At 45.5% G+C, this 24,412-nt stretch overlaps 1 protein-coding gene across 1 annotated transcript in view; it reads right to left on the bottom strand.

The window, feature by feature from the left end:
• Positions 1-24,412, bottom strand: part of LOC128444811 (cytosolic carboxypeptidase 4) — a 193,896-nt gene that overhangs the window by 81,232 nt on the left and 88,252 nt on the right. The window contains exons 18-19 of the mRNA XM_053427466.1: positions 9,508-9,595; positions 9,210-9,342 (exon numbers count right to left, since the gene is read on the bottom strand). Coding sequence (XP_053283441.1) covers positions 9,210-9,342; positions 9,508-9,595 — 221 coding nt within the window. The remainder of the gene's footprint in view (positions 1-9,209; positions 9,343-9,507; positions 9,596-24,412) is intronic.

Raw genomic sequence — 24,412 nt, 5'->3', positions numbered from 1 at the left:
GCCGATCGCGCACGTATCCTGAGGTTCAACAACAAGTAGGAGGATTTATTGTCTGGGCAGAGACTAGTTTAATACTTAACTTGTCATTAATTTAAGTGTATGTTTGTTTGAAGACCGCCATGTCAATTTTTCAGTCCGTGTAAAACACGGCGAAACGAGACGTCACATCCGGTTCCTTGTTTACCGTGTTGAATGTTTTAAAGTGCCTCGCGCCGTGACGGAGAGTCTATGGCAGCACTGTTATCGTCTGACTAGGTTTGCAGAGACTTTAAAGATCAAAAGCTCGGTATACAACGGCAATTTGGATACCGAGTGCTAAAGTCCCTTTAAGTTTTTTTCTCTCTCTCTCTCTCTCTCTCTCTCTCTCTCTCTCTCTCTCTCTCTCTCTCTCCTAAACCTGCTTTTACACACGTCCTGACCTCAATTCACACATTTCATGTTACATGCATACATCTAGACTAAAAGAGCCTGAATCCAACTCGACGCCCTTTGGCACCAAAACCACGAGATAAGAATCTCTTTGTCTCAAAAATTCCTTTGTTGTAACTCACGTTACCTACCGCCATTTCGTCTTCGGCCTCATGGCGTCGCTGAGGTTGTAAACCTCCATTTTGAATAACCGAACGTAACATCTTGAATTCGGCCAGACTACGTCACCAAGTGACCGCGTCATCTCGCCATGCCACTCCCCCTTCTCTTTCTTACACACACACACACACACACACACACACACACACACACACACAGACAGGCAGACACACACGACCACACACACATATAGATACCCTCAGTATTACATGTGTTTCTAAATTGTGATAAGTGCTGCTGCTGCTGTTGTCATCTTTGAAATATTTGAGTTTGTTAAATGAAGAATCATTGTATAACATTAACTTTATTTCCCTTTTTAATAAATCCTTTTGTAAGTAAAGTACTTGTAATCGCTGATTATTTGTGCTTAATTATATGAATATTTCATGATTATTAATAATCTGTCTTCTTATTTTCACTTGCATTATGGTCCATATGGAGCCAGAAGCCAGGACAATTCAGAAAACTGTCTCAGCCCATGGTGTGCTCCTGGGACAACGTGAACAATCCCTTTGAACACTGACAGTAAACATAGCATGGCAAATAACTTAACTGAACACATTCTGAACACTCATCTCCCTGTCCTTCAACCGCTGCAATCCAGCCTCAATTATGTGCTTTTGCAGCTACCAATCTGCTGTTACTTTAGTCCAGAGACCAGCTCTTAGCATTTTCATAGATTTATCACCCTGGCTATCACAATATACCAGATGCTCAAACACATGATTAGACACCTCCGATTCTTCACACTATTCTTCCTCCCTCTTGTGTAGTTGCAGATGGGACTTGGAAGATAAAAAGAATAATGAAAGTGACAGTATAAGGTACCTACATGATCCTGGAAATTGGTTTACCGAATTATTATTTGGAGATTTGGCTCTTTTTCTTGTTCACTCAGTCCTGCTAGGATGAAATATGTTTGTGTTTCCCTACCCCTGCTATGCCGAAATCCATCACAGTATTTGCTGCTGGATGAACCTCAGAAGACAACCAGCTTCTATGCCTCGACACTGACCCAGCACTTATGTTTGGTAGTTTTGGGTCAATAGTTGCTCATCACGTACTTTGTCAAATTTTTTGTACATTTGCCTGTTTTTTTCATTATTTCACATGATGTGGATATGTGCATACATTTTGAAAGCTCGTTCCTGAGTCTGACCGTCCTTGCGAATAATTAAGAATAGTTCAATTTCGACAACCATACTCACCTTTCACCCCCAAACCCACTCACACACCCATTTTACACATTCATAGTGGATCCAGTGTGGTGGATTCTATATCGTGCGGGCTGATCGTAATAATAATGGCGGATCCTTTATTGCGTTGGCATCTGATAACGGTGGTGGACAACAACCGAGGTGGCAGCTGATGATGGATCCTATTTGGCCGCAGTGGACAATGACTGTGGACTATAGGGGCATCCGATCTTGATGGTGGATCATGAGCTTGCTGGCTGCTGACCACAGACTATGATTGCAGCAGGACTGCTTGACATATAGTATTGAAGTTATCCTTCAAAAATGTTTATCCTTGCTGCTAAAACCTTTATCCTGATGTTGTTTTCCTACACTTGACATCTATTGCACTTCTGTCAGTCCTGGGAGAGGGATCCCTCACATGTGGCTCTCTCTGAGGTTTCTACGTATTTGTACCCTGTTAAAAGGGTTTTTAGTAGGTTTTCCTTACTCTTGCTGAGGGTTAAGGACAGAGGATGTCACACCATGTTAAAGCCCTATGAGACAAATTGTGATTTGTGAATATGGGCTAAACAATAAAGAAGTTACTGTTTGCCTATATAAAAAAATTATATATTATATATTTTATATAAAACCCAGTGGAAGGGTCATCGAAACAAAGGCAGTCGCGTGCTGACTGTAAAGACATCACACATTATGTTAGCTACCTTACACAGGTGAATCTTTACAGACAATTAAACACATAAAAGACGATCGGTAGCTGAATAAATGGATAGTGAAATTTATCCTAGACATATAAAATCACATTAAATAAATCCCGCTTAACTCATTTCATGTCATTAACAATAAACATGCTTACAGACTTCAACACACTACATCATGGCGTTCCTTGATAACTTTAAGGAATACCCACAATCCTATGCCTGTAGAGCTCACCGCTCCTTGGAGGCACATATTCACCACACCAGGTGGCACTGTTCAGAATCATAATCAGAATTATTTTTATTGCCATGTATATTTGTACATACAGGAAATTGCCTTGATGTGGTTGGTGCACTGTACAAACAACAATATATAACAACAATATATACAGTAAGGGAGTTATGGGCATAAGCGGTTCTAGGGTGCAGAGATTGGTGATGGTGCCAATAATATATAGTTATAAATGATGTGCGAGGGGGGGGGGGGGGGGGGGTCAGAAGAGTCAGTGTGATGCATGGGGCTTGTTTGTGAGCCCCACTGCCATAGGGAAAAAACTGTTCAGGTGATGCAAAGTTTTAGTCCTGATGGAATAGGTGGTGACCGGGATGGGAAGGATCGGCAATGATCTTGCCTGCTCTATTACTGGTCATGGAGTGGAACAGGTCTAGGAGAGCCGGCAGGTCACAGCCGATGACCTTCTCGGCTGACCGAATGATCTGCTGCAGTCTGCCCTTGTCCTTGGCAGTGGAGGCAGCAAACCAGACGGTGATTGATGAGGTGAGGATGGACTCAATGATGGCTGTAAAACTTAGCCATCACTTTCCGCGGCATGTTGAATTTCCTCAGCTGCCGCAGGAAGAACATCCTCTGCTGGGCCTTCTTGATGGTGGAGGTGATGTTCTCCGTCCACCTCAGGTCCTGTGCAATTATAGTCCCCAGGAATCTGAAAGACTCCACTGTTTTAACTGGGGAGTTGCACATGGTGAGGGGGGCGGTTTCGGCTGGGCTCCTCCTGAAGTCTGCTACTATCTCTACAGTTTTTAAAGCGTTCAGCTCCAGGTAGTTCTGGCTGCACCAGGAAGCCAGGCTGTTAACTTTCTCTCTGTAGGTGGCCTCATCCCCATTGGAGATGAGTCCAATAAGGGTTGTGTCGTCGGCAAACTTCAGGAGATTGACAGAGGGGTGGCTGGAGGTGCAGTTGGCGGTGTAGAGGGAGAAGAGTAAAGGAGAGAGCACTCAACCTTTTGGGGCTCCAGTGCTGATGGTCCGGGTCTCAGAGACAAGCTTGCCCAGCCTCACGCGCTGCTTCCTGTCGGTCAGGAAGTTAGTGATCCACCTGCAGGTGGGCTCAGGCACGCTCAGCTGTGTCAGCTTATCCCGGAGAATAGCTGGGGAGATGGTGTTGAATGCAGAGCTGAAGTCCACAAACAGGATCCTGGCGTAGGTGCCGGAGGAGTTGAGGTGCTGGAGGATGAAGTGAAGTCCCATGTTGACTGCATCGTCTACGGACCTGTTGGCTCTGTAGGCAAACTGCAGTGGGTCGAGGAGGTGGTTTGTTATGGTCTTGAGGTGAGTCAGCACGAGGCGCTCGAAGGTCTTCATTACTACAGAGGTCAAAGCAACTGGTCTATAGTCATTAAGGCCTTTGATCCTCTGCTTCTTGGGAACGGGGATGATGGTGGATGTTTTGAGGCAGGCGGGTACAACACATTCAGCCAGTGAGGTGTTGAAGATGTCCGTGAACACTGGGGACAGCCGATCCGCACAGTGCCTCAGTGTGGAGGGGGAAACAGCGGCTGGTCCAGCTGCCTTGCGGGGGTTCAGTCTCTTGAGTAGTTTGTTGACATCTCTCTCCTGAATTTAGAGAGGTGTGAAGAGGGGGATGGGGCAGTCTGGGGCCATTTTTTGGGGGGGGCTAGTGTCTTTTTTATCCCATTTAGTGGGATTAAATATGAACGCTTTAACTATGTTACATACACCCCCCTTAAATCCTGCTAAATTGGGGTATACTAATACTCAAAAGAACATAATCGTAAACATTAAGTCAGTTAAAAACTTCCCACTTGGAATTATGTCAGCAAGAGATTGGCAAGACCCCTCACCAACATAGACTCAAAAGATGCTGTATACACCTCTCATAATATAAACTAAGCTATATTACAGGGATAAACAACCTTTGTTCACACGGTGAAGCGGCGGAGAGGAGGAAATCGAGCCGGTTCACTTGTGCGTCTTCCCCGGCGGGGACTTTGCACACCGTTTCCAGGAATATTCCTCTCCAACGTGCGCTCACTCTGCAACAAGCTGGATGAACTCCAGCTACTAGTTAGTAAAAACAGAAACTTCTCCTCATCTTCCGTTCTGTGCTTCATGGAGACGTGGTTGTGTGGATCTGTACCGGACTCTGCGCTGCAGCTGGCTGGCTTCCAACTTTCCGAGTGGACCGCAACACGGAGCTCTCCGGCAAGACGAAAGGTGGAGATATCTGCTTTTACATTAACTCTGGCTGGTGTAACGATGTGACAGTGATTCAACAACACTGTTCTCCTGATCTGGAATATTTTTTCATAACCTGCAACCCCTTCTACTCCCCCTGTTAGTTTGCTTCATTCATTCTGGTCAGGGTGTACATACCACCACATGCTGACGTGCAACAGGCACAACGCATGCTCGCTGATCAGATACTGTGTGTGGAGCGGACTAACCCGGACTCCTTAGTGATTGTCCTCGGTGACTTTAACAAAGGAAATCTCACCCGTGAACTCCCCAAATATATAAACATTTATTAAATGCCTGACCAGAGAGGAGAAAATTCGGGATCACTGTAACACCACAGTAAGCAGTGCATATCACGCCGTCCCCCGGGCTGCACTGGGACTCTCGGACCATGTCATGGTCCATTTGATTCCTGCATACAGGCAGAAATTAAAACTCTGTAAACCTGTTGTGAGGACTTCAAAGTTGTGGACCAGTGAGGCTGTGGAGGATCTTCAGGCGTGCTTTGACTGTACAGATTGGGATGTGTTCAGGACTGCTACTAATAGTCTGGATGAGTACACAGAGGCTGTGACTTCTTATATCAGCTTCTGTGAGGACAGCTGTGTTCCATCTCGCACCAGGGTGATTTATAATAATGACAAACCCTGGTTCACAGCGAAACTCAAAAAGTGAAGGTTGGAGAAGGAAGAGGCGTTCAGGAGTGGAGTCAGAGTCAGGTTTATAGAGTCGAAATACAGGTTTAGCAAGGAGGTGAGAGAAGCTTAACGACTGTACTCTGAGAAACTCAAAAAACAGTTCTCAGCCAATGACTCTGCCTCTGTCTGGAGAGGGCTAAGCCAGATTACAAATTGCAAGCCCAGAGCCCCCCACTCCACTAACGACTCATGCCTGGCCAACAACTTGAACAAGTTTTACTGTCGCTTCGATAGACAATGGGACAGTCCTGAAACATTCCCCCATGAAACCACACTCCAGCCCATCAGCTGTACCTCCCCAACCACAGCAAGGGCCTGCATCTTCCCACAACTTCCCACCTCAGAGTCCCCCCCTCCTCCCCTACCACAGGGACCACTCTCTCCATCCTGGAGAGGGACATCAACAGACTCTTCAGGAGACAGAACCCCTGCAAAGCAGCCGGGCCAGACTCTGTCTCCCCATCAATCCTGAAGAATTGTGCCGATCAGCTGTCTCCGGTGTTTACTGACAGTTTTAACACTTCACCGCAGACATGTCACGTACCAGCATGCTTCAAGACCTCCACCATCATCCCTGTCCCCAAAAAGACTAAGATCGCTGGACTCAATGACTATAGACCCGTCGCCCTGACCTCTGTGGTGATGAAGACATTCAAGCGCCTCGTGCTGTTCCACCTCAAAGCCATCACTGACCCTCTCCTGGACCCCCTGCAGTTTGCCTACAGAGCCAACAGGTCTGTAGACGATGCAGTCAACATGGCCCTTCACTTCATCCTCCAGCACCTGGACTCCTCAGGAACCTACGCCAGGATCCTGTTTGTGGACTTCAGCTCTGCCTTCAACACAATCATCCCAAATCTGCTACAGGAGAAGCTCTCCCAGCTGAGTGTGCCCGACTCCACCTGCAGGTGGATCACAGACTTCCTGTCTGACAGGAGGCAACGCATGAGGCTGGGTAAGTATGTCTCTGTATTCAAATCCATTATCACCGGTTCCCCTCAAGGCTGTGTTCTTTCACCTCTTCTCTTCTCCCTGTATACCAACAGCTGCACCTCCAGTCACCAGTCCGTCAAACTTCTTAAGTTCGCGGATGACACCACCCTCATTGGGCTCATCTCTGGAGGGGATGAGTCCGCCTACAGGTGGGATATCTGTTGACCTGGTGTGATCAGAACAATCTGGAGCTCAAAACAGTGGAGATGGTTGTGGACTTCAGAAGGAACCCACCCCCATCACCCTGAGAGACGCCCCAGTCGTCACTGCGAAGTCCTTCCGCTTCCTGGGCACCATCATCTCCCAGGACCTCAAATGGGAGCTGAACATCAGCTCCATCACCAAAAGAGGTCAACAGAGGATGTACTTCCTGCGGCAGCTGAAGAAGTTCAACCTGCCAAAAACAATGATGGTGCACTTCTACACCTGCATCGCCGAGTCCATCCTCACCTCCTCCATCACCATCTGGTTCGCTGCTGCCACCGCAAACGAAAAAGGAGGCTGCAGCGTGTCATCCGTTTTGCTGAGAAGGTGATCGGCTGCAATCTGCCATCTCTACAGGACCTGTTTGCCTCGAGGACCCTGAGGCGTGCAGGTAAGATTGTGGCTGATCCTTCCCCCCGGGTCACAAACTCTTTGAGGTTCTTCCCTCGGGCAGGAGGCTGCGGTCCATCGGGACCAAAACCGCCCGCCACAAGACCAGCTTCTTCCCGGCTGCAGTTGGCCTTATCAAAAAGGCCCGGGACCCCCACCTGACTCTGACTTTTATTCCGCCCCCACACCTCAAGGATGTGTTAAATTAACACATCATATTATATTATACTGCATTACATTGCATATTGCAATCTGACAATGTTCACTGTCTTGCATCATCCGCATGAAAGTGGTAGGGCTATTTGTCAGGCCTTAGGCATCCTGTAGATCTCTGATGTGAGGTCCATCGTTGAGGAAAACACATTTCCACCAAGCGCGGTGATTGTCGATCTGATGAGGCAATGTCTATATGGAAGTCTTAAGGGCTTATCATCCATAAAACAAATTCTGTGGACAACGTTTTTTGCCTCATCACAGTCCATTTTGTTCATTGAGAAGATGTGCTCTTACTGCTCAATGATCTGCAGCAGTTTATCTTTTCACTCTGGAGACACTTGACGATATAAAAGGTCCAGATCATGCAGGCCAGGTCACTCAAGATGCGTGACATTTCTTCCTCTGACCTTGTTTCAAGGGGTAAATTGTACGTGTACTGGATTGGATTTGCTTTGGTTCAAGTAAGTACTGCACAGAAAGACAGGGGGACCCATCTACAACCTTTGCATTTCTCTTAAGCTTGAGCCGCTTTCCAGTCGATTTAAGACTTTCACTTGAACCCACCCGTCTCCTGATAAGGAAGTCTCAACTCTCCCCAAAAGAATAGGTGCAGGTCTACGGTTGGACAGGGTGGGTTCAATGACGATCGCTTTTCCCAATGCTGATACATCAGAAGCATGCAACTTATCCCAAACTAAATGTTGCATCGGCTGTAGAGGGACACATCGTTTGAGTTTAGCCGTGCCGATCCTGTACAGTGTTGCTCTGGTACCACATTTATCCAAGTCTGACAAAAGAGACATTAGGTGGGGTAAATTATCAGCTTGGGGGCCATCAACAGGAGATGTGAATACTAACTCAATACCTTTGAGGAATAACCACTATCCCTTGCCCCTCGGGCTCACCGCTTCCCTGCAGGTACATATTCAACACACCAGGTGGTACTGTTATCCCATTTAGTGGGATTTAATATGAACCATTTGAATTATGTTACAAAAGCATGTTAGTCCCAACTAATGCACAGGGAAAACCTCTGATATGAACTTCAGCTTTAGGCGAGAACAAATAGGGAAGTCACTCCCCACAACAATGCTACTACATAGATGCAATGCACTCTAAGCAGTATTGAGGATATTTTACTGAATTTAAAAAGGTTACAGTGACCTTTATATGAATCTGGAAAAAAGTATGTTATATATGCAGTAACAAGGCATACAACTGCAGTGCAGTAATACTATATCATGAAAAAATACTTGCTTAGTGATCAAACTGATTTAATGATGCTGATAGTGATTATGACATGTTTGATTCTGATAATTTCACAGATTATACTTTCTTTGTCTTTGATTATCTTGTTCTCTAAATTATATTCTAATTATGTTAATATGTCAGTAGTGTTGTAGTATGTAGTTTTGTTTAGTATAGCCCTGAAGTATTTCTCCAGGCTCATGATCTTCAAGTCCAGTACTAGTCAGTTAGAGCCTCTTGGATTAAGTGAAACGTTTTCAAGAAATACAAGCAAGTTCAGTTCCATAAGTGCACATTTACAACTCCTGAAGATACCATGAACTGCATGACTTTTTTTAACTCACTCAACAATATTGTTGAGCGAGTTGCGAGATGTTATAATTATTACATTTTTTCATTAATTCATGGGGATAAATGTCTCATACATGAAACTATTGGATGAATGGGTGGGTGGGTGGATGGATGGATGAGTGATTACCTTCATGGCAGAGTATGTGTAGGGATAATGGTAGGCCAGGTAGCAGACATCCTCGTTGTGTTTGAAGTTGATGGTAAAGGTCAGAGTATAAAAGTTTGTTTTTCTTCTTCCTTGAGCTGGACAAAAGTGGTTTCTTGAGGACAAAGTGAAGGAAATAAGAATTGATATTGCAAGTTAAATTATATACAGTGGTTGTTAAAATTAGTGAGTGGATCAAGTCAAGTTTAACTTTATGAAATCACATTTTCCATTGTCCCTTGGTAATAATAACGTTTTTTTTATTTTCTTTCATTCATACCTGAAATAACAAATTTCAGTTCCGGTCCTTGTCCAGTGTGGTCTGCCTTCCAGAGCTTCCATTACTGAGTACAGCACTGGCTGCATTCCTACAGTGGCCATATACACACACACACACACACACACACACACACACATAGAAAGAGAGAGGGTGAGAGAGAGAGAGACTTTTTTGACTTTTAAGTTAACTTTTATTTAAATCATTTCATGAAATAAACGTAATAAATAACACTTCAATCAGGTCATATTTTACACAAGAAAACTACATGTCAGACACCCACATGGAAATTAAAAATGAAGGATCAGTGAACCGTCCTCCTCTGTGGAACATAAAACCTGTCTGATCCCCCACTGGGATGTAAAAGCTTCCAGGTTACTGGTCAGGCTGTAGAAAGCGTGTTCTATTTTAACGTGAGTTGCTACCAAGCCTTTAAAACACTTCACCACATCTGTCCAGCCTACCCCTAACATCTGGTTCTTTCTGCTCTTCCAGGTGGCCAGTTTAGCAATGCCATTCAGGAAGTTAACCAGGACAAGTGTTTCTCTGTTTCTTTTTTTGTATTTAAAAAAACCTCTAGTCGAGGACAAGTCACCACTAGGTGCTCTAGAGTCTCCCTGTCACCACAGAAAGCACATCCCTCCCCAGCGCTCGGGTCCAGGTGAGCTCCGTTTCTGTTTGTAGCTAAAGCCCCATGTATAATCCTCCACTGGAGGTCACCCACTGGAGTCAGCCCGGTCAGGTCAGCTTCAGTAGTTGATAACAGAAATAGCTGCTTGTCCAGGCCTAGTCGGCCAGCTTGTCTGAGCAGCAGACGAGCAGGAGCCAACCAGCAGAGACTATAGCCGTACAGCAACTTCTGCGCCGTCTGCAGTCTGAAGGCCACTGTTCTGGATATAATGTCGATGAGACCTTGACCTCCCTCTGCCACAGTGAGATACAGGGCCGCTGCCCTCAGCCAGTGCTGTGCAGACCAGAAAAACGTCACCAGGCGACACTGCACATCCTTAAGCAGACCTGGAGGTGGCACCAAAACAATAAGTCTGTGCCAAAGAGACGAGGCGACAAAGTTATTCACTATCAGAACTCTCCCCCTGTAGGACAGATAAGGTAGCAACCATTTCCATTTAGACAACTTTGCTTCCACCTTTTCCAGCACCCCCTCCCAGTTCTGCTTCTGAAAGCCCTCACTTCCTAGATGGCCCCAGAACCTTTAGTCCATTCTTTCCCCACTGGAGATTTGCAGGAAGATCAGGCTCAGTCCCCGGGCTACACTGCCCCATTAAAAAACTCTCACTCTTCTCCCAGTTGACTCTGGCTGAAGAGGCTCTCCCAAAGCAGACAAGACTTTCCTTAAGTTGCCAGAAGTGGCTCTATGGCGATACTGTATAGTAGTCCTGAGATGGGGCAGCCCTGCCTGATGCCTCTCGTGACGACCACAGGGCAGCTCAGCCCTCCCCCACATTCACCACACAACTAGCCTCACTGTACAGGAGCTTGATCCAGGAAAGGAAGCCCCCCCGAACACCAAAAGCCTGCAAAGTTGAAAATAAAAACTTGTGATCCACACGGTCAAATGCCTTCTCCTGATCGATTGATATAATACCCACCTTAACATTATATAATTTACACACATCACACACATCTCTTATTAAAAACAGATTGTCCAACATGGATCTGTCAGGAGCACAGTAACACTGATCTGGGTTGATCAGCTGTTCGATATAAGTTATCAGCCTGTTTGATAAAACTTTCGAGAGGATTTTGTAATCCGTGCATAAAAGGGCTACTGGTCACCAGTTCTTTAAAAGGCTCAGATCTCCCTTCTTGGGCGGCAGAGAGGGAACTACCCGTCTACAGGATGTAGGAAGTGTCCCTTTTTTAAAACACTCTTTAAAAATGCATAAAATGTCACGTCCCAAAATACCCCAGAAATGTTCTAAAAACTCAGCAGGTAGTCCATCCACTCCAGGGGCCTTTCCGGACGCCATCTGCGCCACGGCCGTAGTCAGCTCCTCTAGGGTGATGTCAGTGTTTAGTGTGTCCTGTTCTTCTGGAGTCAGCTGAGGAAGTCCTTCAAGCAGCTCTGCAGTAGCGTCAGCATCACAATATTCTGCTCTGAACAGCTCCGAATAGAACGCTACGGCGTGTTTCCTCATCCGAGCCGGTTCTCTGGTCACTTCTCCGTCCGGGAGCCGCAGAGACACCATCAGTTTACTCCGAGCCACCGTCTTCTCTAAGTTAAAGAAGAAGGTGGTCGGAGCGTCCATATCGTGTAGTTTTGTGAATCGGGCTCTGACTAAGGCTCCTTTGGCTCTCTCGTGTAAAAAGGAGTTTAAGTCCTGTCTCTTGGTTTTTAGCCGTTCTGCATTCTGCCTGTTGTTTTGTGTGTCAGCCTCCAGGTTTTTGACCTCCTCCTCTAATGTCTTAATGGCTCTTTTTATTTTAACTGTTGAGTTGGCTAAGTATAGCTTACAGAACACTCTTATTTGGGCTTTTCCTACTTCCCACCACTGGGTGAGGGAGGAAAACTCGTGTTTCTTGTTTTCCTAAAAAGCCCAAAACAGTTACAAATTTTCACAGAAAGTAAAATTATGCAATAATATTAACGTTAAAATGCCAAAAAGACTTTGGTTTAATTGTTGATGATAAAATAAACTAATAAAACCTGATTAGTAAAAGCGGCAGTAAGATAAAACCTATCTAACCTGGCTGCACTCATCCTCCCATCTAACACTTTCACCCAGGTGTACTGCCAGGCTGAAGGATGTTTTAGCCTCCACACATCCACCAGATCTGCTTTCGTGATACTTTCGGATAAAAGCCGGGAGGACTGAACATGTGGCTCCACACCTGTCCTATCTAGCTTAAAATCTGTACAGCAGTTCCAATCTCCACCCAACACAATACATTCATTTTGATCAATGCCGCTAAGTGTTTCATTAAAAATGTTAAAAACTCTTTCCCGCTCAGAGCCTTGGTTTGGTGCATAAATATTAATAAAACTGAAATTAAAATCTTGTATTTCAGCTTTTACAACAAGGATTCTTCCTTGAATTATTTCTGTGTGAGAGATTATATTTGCATTAGCTTTTTTTGAAAAGAGGATGGCAACTCCTGCACTTATATTTGTCCCATGGCTGAGGACATGTTGCCCACCCCACCATAAGCCCCAGTCGATCTCATTGACAGTGTCTGTATGTGTTTCTTGTAGAAACACTACATCCAGCCTCTTCTGCTTTATTGTTTCTGCTAAAACAGCTATTTTCTTAGCATCTTTGCCCCCGTTTATGTTTAAGGATGCTATTCTTAAATACTGCATGGGAAAAATAAGGAGAGTCAACAGAAAACAACAGCAGTGAAACACCCCGTGATTAAAGAACATATTTATTTTGACACTTTCAACTTCTTTGACATTTTTGTGTTCGATACCTTTAACCCTTTTCTTACCCCAGTGACAAATTTTCTTAGATGGTAACGCTTCTTTTCATCTAGTAAATTCAGCCCAACCACCTTCTGTAGAGTGGTGACTGTCTGAATAAATTTCCCAATATCTAGGAAAAGGTCTTTCACATTTACTGTTTTCCCAAATGTATCATCCAGGAAACTATCTATCTCCTCCAGAGAGTAAATCTACATGGTTACATTGACCACCATCCCTGACTATAGAGCCACCGGCCACCGGGCCGCTACCGACACCATCCCCGACCCTAGAAACGCCGGGCACCGGGCCGCTAACCCCTGGTTCTCTGACCATAGAGCCACCGGCCACCGGGCCGCTACCACCCGCATTCCCGACCATAGAGCCACCGGCCACCGGGCCGCTAACTCCCACATCTCCGACCATAGGGCCACCGGGCACTGGGCAGCTAACACCCGCACCAGTGGCGGACTCAGGGGGGGCGACCGCCCCCCCTCGTGCCTCCTTGGTTGAAAAAGCGCGCTAAAGTGCCATAAAGAGTGGCGAATTATGAGAGAAAATCCGATAACGTGCTCAATGAGTGCCCTTCTAATGCCCTTACAGTGCCTACATGGTTGAAAAATTGCTCTCTAGAGTGGTGAATATGAGAGAAAGTGCCTTATTGGCTGCCCTTTACATAGGAAAACAATTATTGAGTGTCCTCTATGGTAACCCTTCATACAATGAATTATGATGATGTGCCCTCTAGAGCAAGAAAATCCGATCTAGAACAAGAAACTCCGATAACGTGCTCAATGAGTGGCCTTCTAATGTCCTTATAGTGCCTACATGGTTGTAAAAATGCCCTCTAGAGTGGTGAATACGAGAGAAAGTGCCTTATTGGCTGCCCTTTACATAGGACAAAAAGTATTGGGTGCCCTCTATGGTGCCCCTTCATACAATTAATTATGATGATGTGCCCTCTAGAGCAAGAATATGGCAAAACGAAAAAACATGTTGTGGTAAGATAATTAGGTGCAGACGTTCCACTCTTTGGTAGCTGACGAAAGGGGAATGAGAAAGAGGCGTTGCTTTCATGTGGCGTGCGTCGCTATAACGAACTGTAACATCGAGTGGTCCTGAAATCTGCATTGGATAACGAAGCAAAAAGAATATTAAGGGGGCGCCCTTAGCTCAGTTGGTAGGGCGTCCCCCCCATGGGCCTCGGCCAGCAGCGGACCCGGGTTCGATTCCAGCCCGCGGTCGTTCTCTGCATGTCACTCCCCTCTCTGCCCCATTTCAACTCTGTCTCTACACTATCAATAAAGCATAAAAATGCCAAAAAAAATTATAATAATAATATTAAGAGTATGCCCGTACCATGGCCCATAGTGGAAAAGCGCAATTAGATGCCAAGTTTGAAACACGATAAAGTAATCTCATATGCACTGTCCCTGTTTTTCCAATGCACCCTTTTGGCTAGATTATGTTACGTTAGTAAACGACAACGCAAATGGTTGCCAACAATGACACAATAAAGTACAATAAAATACTAATTTCCATTGTTAAAAACAATCTATTCCCTTCATTTACCTTTTCAGTTTTAGCCACACCCCATTTAGAATGTTCAGGTCTCAGAGGGGGCTTAATATCTATGCTGAATACAGACAGAGTTGCTACTCTCTGGCATCCTACAGTGTGTGAGGCAGGTGATACAGCAAGTTTTCTTTAAAGTTGTAAAGATTGATATACACCAATGATTCATCACTAAATACTAATGTACACTGCAAGTGCTTTTATAGGATAGCTGTACACATTGCCTGGATTCCTAGCAAAGGAACTAGCTAACTAAAGCTAATTTAAGAGTGGGGTTAGCATTGGGCTACCCCTATTATTACAGAATGCCAAGGAGAGAAAGAAAGCTGAAAGACATAAAGAAGGAGTTGAAAAATGCTGCAAGAGGTAGCTCTTCTTTGAAGGGATGGATCCAGAGCTGCAACAGCCAGGGAGGAGATAAGGAGAAAGGTATGCCAAGTCATCTCATTGCTAGCTATAGTGCATTCCGTTTTTGTATGGACTCAATTCAACACTAGATTTGCCCATAACTATACTTTTTGAAAATATTAAGCCCCCCACTCTTTTTAAAATTGTGTTGTGATGCTCTCCCTACGGTTAAATAAAGTCACACTTAATCTGGATTAAAAAAAACAGGCATTTATACCAAGTTGAATCATTTTGGAATTTATATTTCTCAGATTAGCAAAGGATCAATTACACACTACATATTAGCATGTCACTACCAATTCAGCACCAATTCATTTATAAATGAATTAGTGAAAAGGTCTCTGATTTGCATATTTATATGCAAATCAGAGACCTTTTTAAAACATGAATTTAATAAATGTTTCAATCGAGTCTGAAGTGAAGGGGTCTCACAACTTTAAGAAGACAATGCATGTAAAGGTTTGTCACACAGAGCCATATGTTGGATTATAACTGAGTCTGTTGCATATTTAAGATAATCTGTAACATTGTCAAGAACGCTAATTTTGCACAAAAAAACATTTGACTTAAACATTTAAATTTACTAACCATTGAGTTTTTGCATGACACTGAGGGTGGTCAATTCCAATCAAGGCAAGAGGGCTAGTGGTAGTGCAGGCTGACTCTATTGTTATACAATTATTTTACAATATAGTTCAATTATACTCAATTATTATAATACAAATATTGTTATTTGCTCCACGTTAGATAAAGAAAGCACCGACAATGAAGACAGAGATATCAGAGAGGCAGGAGATGCAAGGCAGATAGATGATAATGAAGATGAAGATATAAGAGAGAGACATGATGAAGATGATGATTATGAAGATGATGATGATGAAGATATTAAGGACAGAGAGGATGCAGGTGACGCTAGGGAGAGAAATGAAGAAGATGATGATGATGGTGACAGCACAGGCAGTGAAGACAGAGATATCAGAGAGCCAGGAGATGCAAGGCAGATAGAGGATCACAAAGATGAAGATATTAGAGAGGGAAATGATGAAGATGATACCAGGGAGAGAGATGATGACGACGAAAATTATGAAGTTAAGCCAAGCGAGGATGAAAATGATGACAGGGAGGGACATGATTCAATGGACACAGCATCAAATAACATGAATACTGCTCTTCTGTCGTCCTTACAATTTCCCACTGATCCAGCTCATGTTCAAAAGCACAGCATAGACCACCACTCTGGGAGATTTGTTGAGTTCTGTTGCTCTATTGGACCTTGTCAACCAGCTGTAAATTACCCAAAGACAGATGGCCGTTCATTCCACAGGGAGTGGTATCAAGATAATCCCTGGCTAGAATATTCTGTGGAAAATGATTCTATGTTTTGTTTTAGTTGCCGCCTTTTCTTGAAAGAGGAAAAGTATGAGAATAAAACAAACTGGAGAACTGTAGGAGTTAACAATTGGAAAAAAGGAACAGAAAAAATAAAGGAACATAAACAAACAGAAGCACATATGGTAAGCATGGTAAGGTGGAGCAACTTCAGACAAAGACCACTGGAAGAAGCTTTCAGGAGGGCAGACATAGAAGAAAAAGCCAAAAAAGAACAGGAGCGACAACGAAACAGGGAATTAATGACAAGGCTGGTAGACATCACACTGTATCTTGCACGGCAAGATGGGGCGTTCAGGGGTCATGATGAAAGTAGAACATCTTTGAACAAAGGACATTTCCTTGAACTTGTTCAGCTACTTGCAAAATATGATTCCACCCTCAAAAGGCACCTTGATGACATAAACCATATCCAGTCTCAACAGAAAAAACCACAGATGTCGCTGTTGTCCTATAAGACACAGAATGACATTATCAAGGCCCTTGCCACCTATGTCAGAAGAGTCATTCTCAAAGAAATAGATGAGTCAAAGTTATTCTCCATTCTCTTGGATGAGACCACTGATGTTTCCCATGTCGAACAAGTGTCCTTCGTTGTTCGCTTTGTTCATCAGATGGAAATCAAGGAGAGATTCTTACAAGTTTGCGATGTGACGGGAACAACAGGAAAGGAATTGGAGAATGTTGTAATGACACTCCTTGAGGAGAATGGACTGAAGTTGGAAGATGTCAGGGGCCAAGGCTACGATGGAGCTGCAAATATGAGTGGAAGCTACAAGGGTCTGCAGTTGCGAATTCAGAGCCATAATGACAAAGCTTTATACGTGCACTGCCATGCCCACTGTCTGAACCTGGTCTTGGTTGAGAGTGCCAAATCAAACCAGCATTTTGTTAGGTTTTTCAACTTAGTGGAAAGTCTATACACATTTTTTGCCGGATCTACAAAACGCCATGCTGCGCTTGTTAAAATGCAACAGTCCATGTACCCTGACCAAAGGGTCTGTGAATTGAAAAGGCTGTCTGACACAAGGTGGGCATGCAGAGAAGACGCTCTGAGGTCCCTGAAGAAGGTTCTTTCTGCCGTCGTTAAGCTGCTTCGGAACATGGCTGACAGTGATCCACCAGACGCTGCAGCAGGTGATGCCCGGATGCTCCTGCGTAGCATAGATTTTGAGTTCATTCTATGCATGGAGATTACCACACCCATTTTCAATGAGACTGCCATCGCATCTGCTTCACTGCAGAAGAAAGACCTTGACTTGACAACATCATACACCATTGTGGAGGGAGTTATACAGAGAGTAAAAGCAATGAGGAAGGATGAGGAGTTCAAGGTCCTTTTTTCAAAGGCAAAAGGGAACTCAGAGGCAGCAGGAATTGAGGTTCCAGATGAAATTCCTGGACAAGCGAGACGCAGAAAGGTACCCCAAAAGTACAAATACAGCACCAAATCTGCTACGGAGGACTACCAAGCCCAAGACCTGGAGGAGCACTACCGGGGAAAGGTTTTCTTTACCTTCCTTGATACACTCTCCCAGGAGCTACACCGGAGGTTCAAGGGGAAGGATGAAACACCAACTGGGTTAATTCTTTCAGGCCTTCACTGCCTTACCATCCCAAGTCACTGGAAAGGCATGACAAATGACAGAGTTGCTCGATCTGTCAAAGATGTATGCAGATTTTATGATGTGGAGGAAGAAAATGTTGTCACCGAGCTCAAGGTGTTCCACTCATCATATGCTCTTCCCCCCAGCAACGTGAAAGCTGTGTTAAAGTGCCTGAAAGACAATGATGTGCAATCAGTTTTCCCTGGTCTGACTTTGCTACTAAAAACATATGCAACAATCCCGGTGACAACTGCTTCAGTAGAGCGATCATTCTCTAAACTGAAGCTAATAAAAACCCAGCTCAGAAACCGATGTGGGGAAAGTAGGCTCTCGGATCTTCTGCTGCTTTCCATCGAAAGGGATATTCCAATTGACTATAACAAGGTCATTGACATCTACAAACACATGGCCAAAAGAAGAATTCTCCTATGACTCCACCACCCACCATCTCCGTCCCCTGACAACTAAGCTCCCAAATCATAGCTTTCATTGTCATTATCACATCTGTTTGTGAAATACATGTTTATAGTTCCCTCTGTGTTTTGCTGTGTTTTGCTGTGTTTGTTGAATAAATATTGTAAATGATTTATAGTTTCCTGTGTGGTTTTATCATAGAGGTGTAGTTATAATTGTAATTGTCAGTACCACATCATTAATTACTTTTATCTAGATCTCCTTATAATTTAATGCTTATCTTAATCAAGGATGAGGACTATTTCATCATACATGATGCATCATAGCTTTTGCACGCTGGTGGGGGCCCGTGTTGGGCAGAATGTGCCCTTTTAATTTTTTCGCCCCTGCCCTTCAAACAGTCTGAGTCCGCCACTGACCCGCACCTCCGACCCCCGAGCCACCGGGCACTGGGTCGCTAACACCCGCACTCCCGACCCCCCTGCCACCGGGCACCGGGCCGCTACCACCCTCATCCCCGTACACAATAGAACATTATATCTTCAGTGCTCACCTGTCCGGCTGTGCTCACCTGAGACACAGAGCCGCCTACAGCAGCGGACTCGTCCACCGGGTCCCCGGCAGCACCTACAGCCGGCGCGGAGCCGCCTGCCTCGCTGAGCTCCGGAGGAACAGCCTCCTTTCCCCCGGCAGCAACAGTAACCCCAGTGGGCCCCACCGCATGCTGTCTGCGGGGACAAGAGATCCGCTTGTGACCCACCTCCCCACAATAAAACATTTACTGCTCCCTGAGCTCGCATAAACCATATAAAACCCGTCCTCGTGTTTGACCCGGAATGAAACATCCAGAGTCTGTGTGGTGGAGCAGAGGAACATAAACACCTGTCTCCGCAGTGACTGTACATGCTTCAATATGTGATCCTTACACCCCAGAGTCACCGGCTTGAACCCGCTCGCCATTTTTCCGAAGCGCTTTAATTCTTGCTCCAGCGCCTGGTTGGAGATAAACGGGGGGACACCGGACACCGTGACCCGGGCACCGCCAGTGGAGACACCTGGACGAGCTGATCCTGGATCACCAGGCCGCTCTCCACGAGCTGCGCCACACACTTCTGCTCCTTCATAAACACCACCACCGCCTTGTTCATCCGTGATGCGTAGGAGATGTTCCCGTACCCTTCCTGCTCTCGTACCGCCAACAACACCTGCTCCACCGAGACGTCCTGCTCCGGGACCAGCCTCACTCCGTGTCTAAGAGACAAGGACAGCGGCCCAAAGGACGCCATCCCGCCGCGAACACACGGCTCACTCACCGCCAAACAGTCACAGACACACTAACAATTAACAACTACACAATCATACAAACACAAAGTTTTGAATATAACTACCGCAATTTACGAAAAATCCGACACGCTCTCACAAGCTCACCACCACCACTCCACCAAAAGAGAGAGAGAGAGAGAGTGAGTGAGTGAGTGAGTGAGTGAGTGAGTGAGTGAGTGAGTGATTGAGAGAGAGCGACAGTGGACAGACAGGTGGGACAGAAGACAAAGGGAAACACAGAGGCTTAAATACACAGAGGGAAGGCAGGGGCAATTAAACACAGGTGTTACACATGAGCAGAGGTGTAAAGTAACGAATTACATTTACTCACGTTACTGTAATTGAGTAGTTTTTTTGTGTACTTTCTAATTTTTTGAGTAGCTTTTGAAATGGGTAATTTTACTTTTACTTAAGTCGATTTTGACTGAAGTATTGTACTTCGCTACATTGGAAATTACATCCGTTACTGAGTAAAAAAAAAAGTTCAAGGCGCAAGGCAATTCTCACTGCAGTGGTAGATGCTGCATAGAGTGGATGACGTTCCCTCACGTGCACGTTCAACATATGAAAACTGATCATAAAGTTCACTGTTCGCGAAAAATATGCGCGACATGGAGAACACTGCACAGGGAGCCACTGCAGAGCGGCTGCAGAGCCGCGAGTTGCCGACCCCTGGCTACAGCGAAAGAGCGATTTGTTTACTGCTCCTCCGTTAAAGAGATGCGGACGTCAAAACATTAGTTCAGCTAGAATATTACTTCCGCCCCGCATTTTCCCCTCCCGGTCGCGCGCACCACCTGTGCCTCCGTGCTCCGTGTTATGCCTAAATGAGGCGCACCACACAGTTTGAGAATCACTGCGCTACACAGGGCCGGCCCTAGCACATTTGGCGCTCTATGCAAGCTTCACTCCTGGCGGCGGCGATCGTAACAACATAGTGCAAGCATTCAATTTAGACAGCGTCTCTCCTCAGGAGAAGGAAAACAGGAAACCGTAACGTTTTAGCTAGACCTCAGATAATATGAAAGTGTTCACCGTTCAAATTCAATATTTGTCATTAAGTTTCGTTCAGTTCAACGTTCTCATAAAAATGAACGTGTTCAATGAACGCGTTCTTTTGAACTCGTTCATGCACAACACTGCCTGAAACTCAATACTGGCCTACCTGTGCTGGATGCTGTTCACTGCAAAGAGCCCGGATGAGCTGTACTCACTTTGAAAATCAGCTGCTGCTCAAACTCAACAAGAAGTTTGTAGACTAGTGCTCTAAAGATGGACCAAAGTTTAACCAAAAGTTTAAATATACAGTGGGACAGCAGCATTTAAACTTTTTATTTTAGCTGTCATGTGGTTCATGTCTTGACATCTCCTCCCAAAAGTTCTTAAATGTTGTGTTGACATGTTAAATGTTTAATGTTTCAAATGTTAAATGTTTAATGTTTCACATGTTTAATGTCATTGCACTTATATTTGTAAAGATTCTCCTTTAATTAAAAATTACTGTTTTTGGATTGGATTTATGACCCCTTGTCCTTTTTTGCACTGTATAGGAGCGGCCCCCATCAAGTTGTTGGAAGTAACTAAGTAACTTTTACTTAAAGTACATTTTAGATGAACTACTTTTTACTTTTACTTGAGTAGATTTTTAGATGGGTACTTTTACTTGTACTTGAGTAAAATTTCATCAAAGTAAAGGTACTTTTACTTGAGTACAATATTTCAGTACTTTTTACACCTCTGCACATGAGGACTGGGGAAGACAATCACCGACAGGAAGTGAAGACAGAAACAACATACAAGGAATAGAGACTACAAAATAAAACAGGAAACAGAAAACCAAAAGAGACTGAAATCAGCAAACTAAAATGACAGAACATGACAAATACCTGTTGGGACAGAGGGCTATACCCCTCTAAACTAAGATTTTTCAGACCCTCACTTCAAACGGAGAGGTAACCAGAATGCTTTGAGAATCGCTGGTAAATCAAATATTTTTTCCATTAATTAGGATTTAAAAAATTACGATAATGATTGTAATATCGTAGTTTAATATCATTTCGATATATTATGGTACACTTTTTCACAACAACCTTAAAAGAAACAAAGTGCGCTAGATTCATTCTACCTTAAGCAGGCTAGCGATCTTTTTTTGCATTATTTTCAGATAATGACATGTCGCATCAACTACTGATGATGTGTTGGGTTTTTGCTACGACTACCGATGATGTAACAGCTTCTTGAAGTGCTGTCCGACTCTGTAGGGAAAGATTTAAAGGGGAAATATTATGAAAAATCCACTTTTGTAGTGCTTCTACACGTTAATGTGGGTATCTGGCATGTCTACTGTCCCGAAAACTCTGGAAAAAAACAAGTCCCGCGATTTGTTGTGGTTTCTCTATGTAAGAAACTATACGATAGAGTGCGTCGAATGGGAATACGACCAGAATTGACGTCACAGTCGGTCTACATGGCATAGCCCCCCCCCCCCCCGAAGGCGGAGATCTGGTGGAGGAGGAGACCGGGTTACGTTACGAGTCACAGCACCCTCCTCAGCTCGAGGCGGCGGGTGTTGGCTGGGAAGCTAGCCGAGGGGGGATGCTAACCAGCCGGTGAGCGGGGTGAGAGGCGGAGATCTGGCCAAGAAGCAGAGCCTGCGGTCGGGGTAAGTCACGAGTCCAAGCCCCCTCCTCAGCTCGGGCTCGCTGGGTGATGTCGTCGAGATGCTGGCTCCATGTCAGCGGCTCGCTTCTGGCGGACCTGTCTGTGTTTGTTTACGGTTAGCAGTAGGGAGCTAACGCTAGCTTGCTGTTAGTTTGTGTTTAAAATGGCTGCACTATCTGGAATGGCTGCTTGTGCACGTTTTTACATCAGTATTGCATGTGGCAGCCCACCCGGGAAGCAGCAGAGATCTGGCCGAGAAGCAGAGCCTGCGGTCGGGGTAAGTCACATGCCAAAGCCCCCTCCTCAGCTCCGGCTCGTTAGGTGATGTCGGGCTGTGGCTCCATGTCAGCGGCTCGCTTCTGGTGGACCTAGGTGGCGTTAGCCTCATAGCAATCAGTGCCCGGCTTGCCGGCCGGCGTCGTCGGCAGCGGCAGCCGGCTGCTCGGTGACGTGTTGGTCCCCGGCTATACCCGGGCGGCTCACTGCGAGGCTGGCGATGCTCCCGCTGACTTCACACACCTGAGAGCTGGACACGTCTCACCGGCTTAGGGTTCCCCACGTCTGCAGGGTATGTCTCATTTTCATCATTGATCATTATCTATCTGGGACAAATCTCCAGCCTGTGTGTCCCCTGTGTGTGTCCCGCTATGGTTAGCAGCAGCGGGCTAACGCTAGTTTGCTGTTAGTTTGTGTTTAAAGTTGCAGGACTTTCTGGAATGGCTGCTTGTGAACGTATTTACAGCGGTATTTCATGTGGAACCCCGGCCGGGAAGCATCGGATTGGGAGGTGGGGGGAGAGATCCCATTTCGGGTCCGGAGTGGAGGAAAAATGCTCTCGGAGTCGTAGCTTGTGTGTGTGTGTGTGTGAAAACAATGCACTCGGAGGCTAACCCGAGTTGTTGCTTCTGTGTGTGTCGCCCGGTTGAAGCAGCAGGTATAACTTAAAACAGCTGTTTGTGGAGCTTTGTTAGAAAATAGCACCGGAACGTGTTCCAGGACCCCCCCCCCCCCCCCCTGTCTCCGGCTGCAGCCGACAGCCTCTCCTGTGATGCCCGGGCGGCGAAGCGGAGGAGGAGGGGGGAGATAGCTGCGCCTTATAACTTTTGTGGCCCGTACAGATTTGCTCCACGCACCCCGAGCTGCAAGAACCGGTGCCGGTCACCAGCAGCTCGTTGCCGCCTCCGTCGCTCGCTTTAAAATAGACTCATACCCGGGGTTTTAAGTGCATTTCGCCGCAAAAGTTGCAGCAGGGTTAGCCTCCAAAGCTGTAGCCCCTCCATGATCCCTTTGTCTGTCTGTGTGTGTGTCTGTGTGTATGTTCATCGATGAAACTATTGCATGTTCGCTATGTGGCAGGAGGTCGGGATATCCGAGTTACCCTGAACGCAGCACAGCGATAACGTTAGCAGCTGAACGAAGCAGCCCGGAGCTAAGCCTCCGCTGCTCGGGCTTCATGTCCGCACACGGACCGTCAGTCCACGCGGAGGGGAACCCGGACAGACCCGGGTCTGGGTGAGGGGTTCCGTGAGTGAGGGCGTGACAACAACCGGACTGAGACGTCGAGAACCGTCAAATCGAACTAGCTCTTAGCGGCTAGCTGGTCTCTCATCGGGGCTCGAGAGCACAGCAGCGCATATTTTAAGTGTAGATATGTGTGTATACACACATATCTAATGCATGTATTTAAATAATGTACATCTTTATCAGAAGATGTAGTAGTTTGAAAATTGTAGCTTCAATGAAGAAACACAACAAACGGATAAAGAAATATATGTGTAGGACAGTGACTTAGAATGGTAAAAAGGGTGCTGTTTTAAATGATCCTTGTGGTATTTTGACCAAAAAATGTTACAGACATTTCATTAAGACCCCAAGGAACCATATCAACTGTGGTGAAATGGGCATAATATGTCCCCTTTAAACCACTAGCCCTTGTGACCCAATTTCAAGGAGCAAGATAACCCTAAAAAACAAGGGGTATCTTGCTCCATTTCAAGGAGCAAGATAACCCTAAAAAACAAGGGGTAGGGCAAAGGGGTGTATTGGGATTGGGCCTTAGTATCTGGGCCCACTGTACACAGCATGGCCAAATACCACATACCATTCCTTG

Source organism: Pleuronectes platessa, chromosome 7 (genome assembly GCF_947347685.1).
Source record: "Pleuronectes platessa chromosome 7, fPlePla1.1, whole genome shotgun sequence".
NCBI lineage: Eukaryota > Metazoa > Chordata > Actinopteri > Pleuronectiformes > Pleuronectidae > Pleuronectes > Pleuronectes platessa.
Note: the sequence above shows the minus strand (reverse complement) of the source record. Positions and strands in the feature narration are given on the sequence as shown.